General features: G+C 35.1%; 1 protein-coding gene across 4 annotated transcripts in view; it reads left to right on the top strand.

The window, feature by feature from the left end:
• The window catches only part of LOC116773891 (glycoprotein 3-alpha-L-fucosyltransferase A), a 32,009-nt gene that overhangs the window by 14,824 nt on the left and 4,190 nt on the right, over nt 1–12,995 (top strand). For 2 of the 4 annotated variants that reach the window (XM_032666453.2, XM_032666454.2), the window contains exons 2-7: nt 8,130–8,336; nt 8,758–8,906; nt 9,435–9,675; nt 10,157–10,354; nt 11,231–11,463; nt 12,716–12,887. In XM_032666453.2, the coding sequence (XP_032522344.1) occupies nt 8,184–8,336; nt 8,758–8,906; nt 9,435–9,675; nt 10,157–10,354; nt 11,231–11,463; nt 12,716–12,887 (1,146 nt within the window). In that variant the 5' untranslated portion in view covers nt 8,130–8,183. Of the gene's footprint in view, nt 1–8,126; nt 8,337–8,757; nt 8,907–9,434; nt 9,676–10,156; nt 10,355–11,230; nt 11,464–12,715; nt 12,888–12,995 lie in introns of all 4 variants that reach the window. The other 2 variants (XM_032666452.2, XM_032666455.2) reach the window with 1 other exon arrangement.

Genomic DNA, 12,995 nt, shown 5'->3' with positions numbered 1-12,995 from the left:
GGTAGCCCTTGCCCACTTATCGCAGGTGTAGGGCGATGTGCCTGCGCGTCGTTTATCGGCGACGCCCTAGCCGTACCCAGTCCATAAACTTTTGCAACCATAAGAGTGGCGGGAGTGGTTTTAACGGAGCGACTGCCGTCTGACCTCCAAAACCCCGTTTTACGGGTAAAACCAGGAAAGGAAAAGATAGAGAAGGGGGGAAAGAGGCTAGGAAGGGGAATGAGGGGAGGTACAGGACACCACCTTCATGGACTGAGGATAAAGGTATGAAAGTGGTGGCTCGAGGATCCGGGGTCGCGTACCCGTATGCCCAAAGCTAAATATCGGAAAAATACTTAGTAGGACACCCTCTGGATCAATATATTTTATATCTAGATTCAATAAAATAAATCCCCATTGAGTATTAATAACAACTTCCCTTCATTATCATTTACTAGCAAATATTATAATTTAAACATTAGACCATGGGTCTTCAAAGTTAGTTTGTTTACTGCCAATTTTGAGATTAAATTATTTCTTAACACCTCCATTTTTTCAGCTACTGAAAAACCACTATAACTTATCCTAGCTAAATTAAATTACAAATCACCCCCCAGGCCTCTACACAACGCTTCAATTTTTTTTTTGGGTCTCTTACCCCTTAGGCCTGCAGTGCCCATATGCGAGCGTTATCGGCCACTGTGGGAAAGGCTGCTTTTGACAAACAGACCGTACTTATATAAATCTTACTTTATGTTAATCTTTTATGTAAGTTTTAAACAGGGTTTCACAAAATTTTGTTCATCAAGCTTATCCCTAATTTGCATATTCATATTATATAAGAGTAACCAGTTTCATTAATAAATCTACGCACATTAAATTATTACGACCTCACTAACTACCTCACTTGGAATAGGTAACTTGTACGCGGTAGAAGTGGGAGCGAGAGGTATAACAGACAAATCTCTCTACTAGCTACTAAAAAACTTGGGCCTGTCCAGAACTAACATCAATTCATTCTTAGAACTTACTTAAAGGCAGCCCTAGTAGGTTTGTTTCAAATTTGGTTAGGTAGAGAGAGGAGCTTGGACGGTGAAGACGAGGCTTAACGCGCGTTAGATAGGGGCACCTTAAACCTACACCTGGGGCGCGAGTACCAGGCACTGTTGAAGCTCCTCTCTCTGCAACGCCACGGACCTGGCACCCGCACGTTGGATCCATAGAATGCTGAGAAGTTTCGTCTCGTCTCTTAACGTATATTATAAAACGAGAATCAGGAAACGCTTCGAATGCAATGTGACGGTGAAAACTTGTGATAAGCATAAAGCAGTTTGGTCTGAAGTAGTAACTGACGTGCATACTAATGGTTAAATAATTTAAGTTTTAATTAAATTTGTACAAAAGTCTAATGTAAACTTAATAAAATTTTTTTTTTTTTGTTGATTAAATTAATTATCTGTTATCAAACCTATATTTTTAATTGAGTGTTATCAATTTATGAAAGTTGTGTTCGGCGTTATTATTCACGCTATTATAACAAATTCGATTTTAATAATAATAATAATCATGATTATATACATATTTTTGAGATATTTTCAACGAAAAATAACTTGCTACATTTAAATGAAACCGAGTTCTTTAGATACTACGCGGTTTGTTTTTTATTTCTTCATAATCAAGACGTTTCGATTACTTTTCAGCGACCGTGATCACGGGCAGACGAGATGAAAGTGTCTTAGAATTAAAATGTATACTCTAAAAAATCTCAAACATCATTACTTGTAAGAGTTTGAAATAAAAATCATAGTATCTTTTTTACAAACACCTGAGTTCGAGGTGTCTCAGTAGTAACTTAATTTATTGCCTTCAAAGACAAACCTTTGAAGAATACGATAAATAAATATTATCTTTAAGATGTTATTTCCATATCAGAATAAAAAAAAGTGACAGTGTATTTTTTTTAATTGTTGAACAATGATTAATTTAGAAGTATTTTATATTATAACTAGTTAATAATGGAATATGTTTTATTTTATTAATAACATGTGATTTATCGTATATGTAATATTGTACTCTATTTTTAAGCCCCGACACAAAAAAAGGGTGTCATAAGTTTGACGTCGTGTGCGTGTGTGTGTAAGTTTTGTGTGTGTGTGTGTGCGTGCATGCGTGTTGTGTGTGTATATATAAATATATATGAATCTGTGTACTCGTAACTCTCAAATTGATTTCATTTGATTGTCAATTTATCTGCTGTGGTTAGTAATTGTGTTTGGTTAATATCGGTCCAGCATTGCACGAGTATTAGGCTCGTGTCCAAAATGATGTAAAGAATATAACCGTTAAATGACAATTATAAAAGGGAAGAGAGTTTTTAAAATTAAATAAAATTCAGTTTGTAAGCTATATACTTAAAAATGTAGAACATTGTATAATTGAAAGTAAACAATGCCTTTGCATATAAAAAAAAATACATTTAATTGTAAGCATAAAATTTTTATTAAAGAAGAGCTACAGAACAGAAACTATTAAATCATATCCAATTAATTACCTATACGTATTATAAAATAAAGTACCCCGCCGCGTCTGTCTGTCTGTCTGTTCGCAATAAACATAAAAACTACTGCACCAACTGTCAGGCGGTTTTCACCACTCAATAGCGTGATTCTCGAGAAAGGTTTTAATATATAATTTATTAAGGTTTTGTATTGGTTTGTGTGTATATTAACGATATTTGTTGAAGATATCGGGAAAAAATGATCCGTCTGTCAGTTTTTAAGGAAAACGCTGCCAAAACCCTTTGAGATATAACAAAACAATATGTGGTGGAATTGTGTATTTTATATAGGTCTACAGAAAAGTCCGCAATGGCATATGTCTATCTCTTAAGGATAACATACTATATCCATATTACTACTTTTAAAAATTGGCATTCATGAAGCGTTTATAGGAGAGCTATTTACATAATTACGGTATAAAATCATATCAAATTAAATTACTTCGTGTTCAAGCCTACATCAGTATCCGTAAATTACTTTTTAAATCATTTAAATCGTGCGTACCATTTGAAAGTTATCCTAATATAAGTTTAATAATTCTCACAATTTAAAAGGCTATTTTATATTTTTTGTAAAGAGCACGTGCGAAGCTGGGGCTGGTTCCTAGTTTATTATATATTTTGTATTAGTAATGTTTATAACAACTGACGACATGCACATGGCACATTTAACAGAGCTAGGAGTGCTTGTTATCACTCGTCAATCTCTGAAATGATTTGAAAATCTAACACCACATACACTTCAATAAAATTTATTAATTTAACTGTTCATATCAATAAAGTAATGAAATAACCGTATTAAGACCGCGAATGTTTTTAAAATTAAATGTGCAATGAAATTTTTAACAGGAAATGCAATCAATAAAAATTTTAATCACAGTTTTCCCACCATAAACTCATACGTGGAGATGAAATAATAGTATTAATTTATACTCTCAAACTTAATAACCTCGAGTGCATTTTTTTATGTACGAACAAAAAACCGTTCTAATTTTTCTGCCCCTATCGGAGTAATCCTTAAAAGATGACCCGTTTATAAATATATCTGTTGACATAAGATTTGTTAGGGCAACATAGGGATTATGTTCTCCCACTAATATTACGTTTCGATTGTAATAATAATAATAAAAAACAAGACATTTAACCAAGCATTAAAGCATTTTTGGATGAACTGAGGAGCAACGAACAGTATAGTATTTAACAAATAAACTATTATCATTAAAGATAATAATGTTTTAGTTTATTCAAACTATGTTATGGTAAAATGTTGGTCATATCTAAATCGGTGAACTAAATAACATAGGTACAGAACTTTCTCAAACCTACAATATTGAAAGTGAATCTTACAAATTCAACCGATAGTAGATCTCTAATTGGAATTTCAATACAAACTTTAATGTTATCTATTACAATAAAGTATAACTATGAGAAAATTATATAATATGAAAATTAGAAAAAAAATGTATAGGTAGTTATAGTATATACGTTTTCGAATATAATTGACCAACTATAGCTTTTAGATCTAAAGATTTTCCATGGGAGGAGAGAAGGAAGTGACGTATATTAAAAATAGTCTCGTAACTTTATGCCATTATTGTTTTTATAAACTAGATCGTGAATCCGGGTGGCTTAACAGGAAGCATCTTTTTATATAAACAAAAATAAACATTCGACCACAGCCCCGACAGTTGTCACATCTGACCGATATAAATATAAATGCCATCACACAAACTAGAGGAAGATAAATAAACTGTCTCATCAAACGAAATTGTACCTCCATCCTACTCTCTGCTTTACCTATTATACATATTTTACTCTGATTCTCATGCCAGGTGTTAATTTAATGTTATTTAAAAATTTAAATTAATGCTCTTAATATGGGGTTTTCCAATAGGGACGCTTGAACTTTGACAGCTGATTGCGGCCATGTTGTTTGAGTGACAGCTGTCAAATGCAGTGTGTTATATTCATTCCGTCCTCCCAAACCACCATGGCAGGTTACAGTGTCGAGCAGCACGTGCAAATCATAAAATTGTTTTATGAAAATGGGTCTTCAGTTCGAGCAACGTTCCGCGCACTTCGCCCGTTTTACGGTCGCGATGATCGTCCTGCCGAGTCGACTATCCGTCGATTGGTGGACAAATTCGAGTCAACCGGGTCAGTTAACAATCAGCCGGTTCCCGTGCGTCAACGTAACGCGAGATCTGCCGAGAATATCGCCGCTGTGCGCGACAGTGTCCTCGAAAACCCGCGGCAGTCAATTCCGCGTCGCGCACAGGAACTCGGCCTTTCGCAGACGACAACTTGGCGAATTTTGCGTTGTGACTTGAGCCTGCACCCGTACAAGATCCAGCTGACCCAAGAGCTCAAGGTTAATGACCATAGACAGCGCCGTGTGTTCGCTGACTGGGCATTAGAGCAGTTGGAAGTTGACGCCGATTTTGGCAAAAAAATCATCTTCAGCGACGAGGCGCATTTTTGGATGAATGGCTATGTCAACAAGCAAAATTGCCGTATTTGGGACGAGACCAATCCACACGAGGTTCACCAAGTGGCAATGCACCCGCAGAAAGTGACTGTTTGGTGCGGATTTTGGGCCGGAGGCGTGATTGGTCCGTATTTTTTCGAAAACGATAATGGTGTGGCCGTCACCGTCAATGGTGAGCGATACCGGTCGATGATAACCAACTTCTTTTGGCCTGAAATCTAGAATATGGATCTGGACAACATGTGGTTTCAACAGGACGGCGCTACGTGCCACACAGCACACGCTACGATGGAAGTTCTGCACGAGCAATTTCTGGACATGGTCATCTCGCGCGGACGCGACGTGAACTGGCCACCGAGATCGTGCGATTTGACCCCGCTGGACTTTTTCTTGTGGGGTTTTCTTAAGTCGCAGGTCTATGCCAACAAGCCGCAAACCACCGATGCCCTCAAAGTCAACATACGCCACGCCATCGATCAAATACAGCCCGATTTGTGCGCCAGAGTCATCGAAAATTGGACCTTTCGTGTGCGCGCCACCAACCGAAGCCGTGGCGGTCATTTGAATGATGTCATATTCCATACATAATGGGGTCGATAGACCTTCCAAATAAAAAAAAATTTCGCAAATATCTTTCCTACATGTATTTTTTTTGCATTTCAAAGATCAAGCGCCCTTAATGGAAAACCCTATATAATAATCACTTACTAACTATTTTCTTTTTGTATTGACCACTCACATATCCTGAAATTTGTGATATGTGGTTGCCTTATATACATACATAAGTGTGTGCGTGTTCGTGTATGTGTGTGTGTGTGTATTAGTTTATAGTCATGGTAAAATAAAATATATTGAAAGTAGATAAATTCAATATAATATATACCAATGGTTTAAATATAAAAATTTTCTTTTATAACATTTTAAACAGCACAAATTTCACAATTGCATTTATGCGAGGCGTTTCTATACTAACAATATAACTTTAAAACAATGTAACATAAGGCAATAAAACTTGGTATTTCTAATAAATAATTATTGACTTTTTCTTTAAATAAACAAACATATGTATAAACATAACATATGTATGAAGTATAGTATTTGCATTACTCTTAAAAGTATTAAAGTTAGGTCGTCCAACCAACCAGAAATGAATAATAAATCCTTACAAATGACTAGTCATAAAATAAAATATAGTCATTGAACTGTAAAGTCTCATGATCTATATACATCAAAATATGCACGTTTATTATTATATACTATGAAAAACCTAGGTAACATTTATACATCGATAATTATATGAAGTAATGCATCTCATTATCGTTACTGTGACACACATCACCTATTGTCTTTATCGATCTGTTTTCATCTCAACGAAATTTATGTTCACAGTCTAAACCACATTATATTTATATAAAGATTTTAAATTAACAATAATGAAACGTGAATAATAGAAAAAAAATTTTTTTTTTGATGTGATTAAATGTTGTTTATTTAGAAATGCGGGCTTGAAGTGACAAATAACTTAAATAATTAAAAAATTAATCTTTTAAAAACATTCCGGTTAACATATAATACGTAACATTTGTGTACTGCTATTGTATATTTGTATTACAGTGAGACACTCAAAAGAAGTAATTATGTTTAGTGTGCAGTAAGTAGTTGCTTGTTTATCTCGGAATATGCAAAACAAGGTTTTCTTACTGTAAAGAAATAAATTAACTTTATTACTATGTTACTTTATTAAAACTACATTTCATTACACCAGGAAACGCAATTATATCTACTATTAATATGTAAATATTCATTAATATAGACGAGAAACAAAAAGGGTTCCAAACTTTTCTCCCATGGGACCCTCATTTTAACGAGACGTCTTGTTAAACCGGCTGCGATTTTTCCCAAGCGTCAGACATATTTGGTATTAATTTGCCACCGTCATCAGTTGTCCAACGGAACTTCTTAAAACAGAATCGTTACGAAATTAATGTATTGGTTTATCGGAAGTAATTGATTTTACATTATCTTTTGAATATTCCATAGCATACCTATTGTTCATTTATTCCTCGATATTAAGTAATTTTACAGTTAGAACTGTGTGTATGTATATATATAGAACAATATTGTTTTTATCGATCATATATATATATATATATACAAAAATGATTATAAATATTGTATGATATCAAGTACGTTTCATTTAATTTTTATAAGTCATTTATCAATGTTCATAGCTATACCGAATAGGAATTTTTTCTTTAACATTAGAAGATTTATCTACTATAATTTATTTTTTTATAGAACAGATCTATTATATAACAGTGGTAATTGATTCAGTGAATAATCCATTTTCACGTTGTTCCGATATTCACAATATTATTCTGATGTATATTTCACAATATCTAGTTTATTTATATAATAAAATGTATCGAAATTTGGTAAATAATGTCAAATTAAGAGTTTAATATACGATAAATACACTACTTTATTTCCTTACCCAGTCAGTGTTGCCCGTTGTCTATTATTTACATTTCACAAAACAATAATTATATATACTGATATGGCTCAGAATAGATTTATTACGTAGCAGGTAAAATATAACAATTAAATTGCTTTGAAGTTTAACTATTTTGCATTCATAAACAGAACATTCGCAATTATGTTAACCATTACAAGTGTCTGTTATTAACTAAACTAGTTTATGAAATCTTTTTTTTTCTCCACATTTTTGACAACGAAGTTATTTCTTATCGTATCAATGACCTTATCAGTATATATTAACTTAATTTCAATAAATCAAAAACATAGTTTATGATTATAGTAGGGCAACATGAAACAATGCCTCGTAACAAATGTAGGAAAGATAATTTGTCCTCATTCAAAAACTGTCTTCATATTCAAGCACATATTTAAATATGTACACTATGCCGAGACACATGGTACAGCCTTCAAATAACGGACTGCACACACTCGTGCAGACCATTACAAAGAATAAAAAAATAATTTCGCTACATGACGGAAGAAAAAAGCTTTGTGGAATAATCACAGCTAGTATTCATGTTTTATTTTGCATATATTTTCCTTAACCATTGAAATTTTCCATAGCAGAGGTGAAGGCGCATCATGGACGAATGTATAGTCTGCTGTGGGCGGTGAGGCGGCATGTGGGCGCGAGCGGCGCGGTTTCTGAGGCGAGTGGCGCTCCTAGTGCCGCTGGCGTTGACGGCACTAGCGCTACTGCTGCTGCCGCGCCCGCAACCATTCAGCGCACCGAGACTGCCCTCGCCGCCGCCGCCGAAAGAAGACTTGCGTCAGGTATACCTTCAACTATTTCTTTACCCTTCACGCATCATGGACATAGACTTGTATTAACATAAATCAATAATTGACCTTCTATGTCTTGGCGTTTCGAGGTACACAAGGTCGGAATGGCCGTACCATGAGGTAGATTATTGCATTAAAACTTATTTATGTACTGATAATACAGCCGTATCGCCATAGTCATAGTCCAAAACAAGAACCTTTTTTCCATTTGCTGATTCGAAAACATTCAGTTTCCCTAGGTACTTGGTCCATAAATATGTTTTATGTGCTTGTTTACTTAAACTTCACTTACTCCATATCGAAACAGATATGCTTCGTCGTAATTGCCAAATTATGTTCAGTGTAGATTAGATTGTAAGGTAATATCTACGCGTTTAAAAACTAGAGCATCTAATGGTGATAATTCTTTCAGAACTTGATAACAGAAAATGAAATCAATTTAAATCAAGACGTGGATGACGGTTCTCAGAAGCAATGGTTTATGAGCGGCGGCGAACACCGACCTTGGAAACACGACCCACATGCCAAACTCTTCCCCGAAGATGCACCTGATAATGACAGGTATCAAAACCGACGAATGTTTTCAATACATTTATCTAATAGCAACCAACATTCAATTATCGATAATAGTTTTGAGAGAGCCGGTTGCCCTTTTCCTGTTCCCACCCTTTCCTGCCATCTCCTTATTCTCTACCCTCCCTCTTCCTCAACAACCAAGGTCGGCAAAGCACCCGCAACATCTCTTATGTCGCAGATGTCCATGGGCGACGGTGACTACTGCCCATCAATTACCGTCTGCTCGTTTGCCATCTTCCTCATAAAACAAAATAGTACAGAAATTTCAATGGAATAATTATATCTGAAATAAAAGATGATAATTCAGAATTGTTTAATAAATGCGGGTAAAACTACGTTAAATACAGTATACTTAGTGAGTGTCTCCTATCCTAACACAAGCACCTAACGTTTTAAGGTATTTGATAAAAAAAACAATACAAAAGTGAAATTCAGTAAGAAATGCAGTAAGAAATAATACCGTTTCCGGTTCCATTACAACACAATCCTAGTTATACATTATCGATATCACAGAATCGTCGAGCAGTTGATGTATGCATTGCCAAATGAAGAAGATATACCCTTGAAGAAGATTCTGCTAGCTAATGGTTTAGGTACGTGGGGGGTGACTGGGGGTCGCACTGAGTTCAAACGTAATAAATGTCCGGTCGATCGATGTACGCTGACAGCTGACACCAGAGAAGCTGAAACAGCAGATGCCATACTCTTCAAAGACCATCACACGCCATTCAATGTGAAACGACCTCACAGTCAGGTATGCCCCGTTCATAGACTAATGTTTCATACCCTTTGATGTAAAACTTCCTTAAGCCTTTAAAATATATTATGTGTTCGTTAAACTATACTTCACTATTACGGGTCGTGAGGAAAGCTTTTACTTATTCATAGACAACCCGATGGAGTTTGACTGAATTGAGTTTGATTGATGTCAAATACATTTCTTCTTTAAGCGGATTGCGTAAAAAAAACATGCACTGTAATCGAAAACCTGTTCCCATTTGACGTGGGCTAAATAATAAAGACTAGCATTCTTTTCCTTTATTACAACGGTTTAAGTCCAAAAATGCTAAGCATTCATAAATTTTTATTTATTAATCAACATATCATCTCATTCAATATATATCTTTTTATTCTCTGGTCTCTTATTGTTCATCGTATTTGCCTCATATAGTATATATAATTGCGTGTCGCATCATACAATTAACGGCATATTGGCAGGATGTTTTTGTTATCAGATATGGATCCTCTATTACTTGGAGTGTCCTTACCACACGGCATCGTTACGACCTACGTCGCTCGATGTGTTCAACTGGACAGCGACCTACAGACGCGACTCTGACATAGTGGCGCCGTACGAGAGATGGGTCTATTACGACCCACTGGTCACCGAGAGAGAACTTGATAGAAACTATGCAGCCAATAAGACCAAAAAGGTTTGTTGGGATTTTTTAATGCTAATACAACCATTTAGATATTAAAAATATGTTACGTCACACTAAGGAAAAGGGACTCACAATTCACAAATGTGACAAGGACGAGGGTTTGGGGCTAAAAATTATGAAATTAATGTGACGTAATTTAAAACATCAAGTCTGCATAGTTACCCGTTATATTACATATGAAATTTAAATGAAACTAATATATATCGGATATACTACGCAGATTTTTTTATTTTAGAACTACATACTCCCGACGATTCGGTTACTTTTCAGCAACCGTGATCACGGACAGACGAGAAAAATAAAGCACGCGTAGTATATCCGAAAAATATTAATTTCATTTAAATGAATAAAACTCGCGGAAGTCTCAGATCTCATTACATATGAAAGGTTGAAGTTTTTCAATCAGAATTTCGATTATACCATGTGCGAAGATCCTTGAAAGAGTAACTGGTGTCATGAGTAACTGGTGTCATGGCTTATTTGGTTGGACTATTCAAATACTGAGATCTGAGACTTCCGCGAGTTTTATTCATTTAAATGAAACTAATATTGTTCGGATATACTACGCGTGCTTCATTTTTCTCGTCTGCCCGTGATCACGGTTGCAGCAAAGTAACCGAAACGTCCTGAGTATTTAGGTTGTAAAATAATAAAATACGCGTAGTAATCCGAAAACCATTACTTACAATTTTCGAGTATTGAAACTTGATTAATACTTTTTGGGGTATAATTTTCACCAGTACCTACCATCATCATCACACAAACATTATCCATCGATGTTTCTAAACTAATTCTCCTAATGTAATAGAGTATAGGAATATGTAGTGACTGCAGGAATATATACAATAAAATGTATGTCCTATCTAGGTAGCGTGGTTTGTATCCAACTGCCACGCTCGTAACAGTAGGCTTCAGTACGCTAGGCAGCTAGCTAAGTTCATCCCTGTAGACATATACGGTGCTTGCGGCTCTCACCACTGTCCGCGAGCTGACCCCAACTGTTTGGAGATGCTCGATAAAGAGTACAAATTCTATTTGGCGTTCGAGAACTCAAATTGCAGGGATTACGTCACCGAGAAGTTTTTCGTCAACGGATTACAGTGAGTATTTATTATTATTTGACGATTTCAATGAGAATAAAAATCTTACTTATATAGTGCCATGTTGTTAGGTACACTTTTCTGTGTAAAACTGGATAATTCTATAGAAATCACACAACAATCGGACCTTTACAAAGACGTCATAGTTTCTCTTTTCACGTCACATTTTGATCAATACCAGATACAGTTGTCACCTTTACTTTTTTTTATAAACAATAACTTTTACGGCGAAACTTGCTTTGGTATTAGCTTAAATACTTAAGGTACCCATCAAAGGCCACAATAGCTCAAGTCATAAGTAATTATCAAGCATGTACCTAATTACAATATAAAATACTCGCCCATAAGGTAGAGAATATTGACGTCCATACAAATCTTTCCCATAAAAATACCTTTGGCTACCAAGACACTAAGTATTTGAAACACAGTTATATCGATTTCAAAGACTTACAAACACTTAGTTTATTTTAAACTTTATAAAACGTATTGTTATCAATATATAATCCACGTGACTGAGCGTACCTCAAGGCCGTCACGATAAGTCCTTAGCTAGTAAAAGTTGATTGATATAATTAAAAGTGTGCAAAAAGAATTCGTCATTACATTTACATATTAACATTTTTATTTGACGATAAATATATATTAACATATGCATATCAATGTATATAGCATTGCTCATAAAATTATAATCGCTAATTAGTTTCATGTCATGCCAATCGCCAAAGGAATAAGTGGCCTGAAGCCAAGAGGCTGTCAATTTATTATAATAATCTATCCATAAAAAAAAAGATAAGCAAACAATGGTAAAAATAATTATAGTATATACAGAATCGAAAACTATATAACAAAACTTACACCAAAACTAACGACCGTGTCGCAGTGACAAGTTATACGTCAGTTTCTTGAAAAAGTTTTAATTTTGAACCAACAAAGCCACGTATCTCTTCATGTTCACCACTGCTTTGTAAGCTATAGTTGAAAGGTATACAACTTTAAGAAATTTTACTGTCCAAGTCTTACTACCAGGCAAAACACTCTACAGACAAAAAACTTATTTTATATACACAATAGTTTAAGCAATTTCATATACAAACAGCAAACATTATATTAGGACTCTTAAATGTTAGTTAAACTACTTAACGAAATTTTCATAATAACGGTTATTAGATGACCTTTCTAATCACGAACGAATCAAAACCTAAGGAGACTAAGGTTTCGTTTGTAATCATACAAAATATATATCTGCTATCAGACACGACGTGTTACCGATAGTGATGGGCGCGAGACCGTCTGAATACGCTGCAGTAGCTCCTCACAACTCCTACTTACACGTAGAAGAGTTCGCTGGGCCCGAGGAGCTCGCGAACTACTTGCGGAGATTGGACGAGGACGACAATATGTACAATTCGTACTTCAAATGGAAGGTAGGTTTGGTAAAGATGATTTTTTTTTGTGATGCTAACATCAAAAAAGATGTTTTTTTTTTTTTGGCATGGTAACACCAAAAACAAGCCACTTAAAGATATATTGCT

The sequence above is a fragment of the Danaus plexippus genome, chromosome 20 (genome assembly GCF_018135715.1).
Source record: "Danaus plexippus chromosome 20, MEX_DaPlex, whole genome shotgun sequence".
NCBI classification, from domain to species: domain Eukaryota; kingdom Metazoa; phylum Arthropoda; class Insecta; order Lepidoptera; family Nymphalidae; genus Danaus; species Danaus plexippus.
The sequence above is the reverse complement of the archived record's forward strand: the minus strand, read 5'-3'. Positions and strand labels throughout refer to the sequence as shown.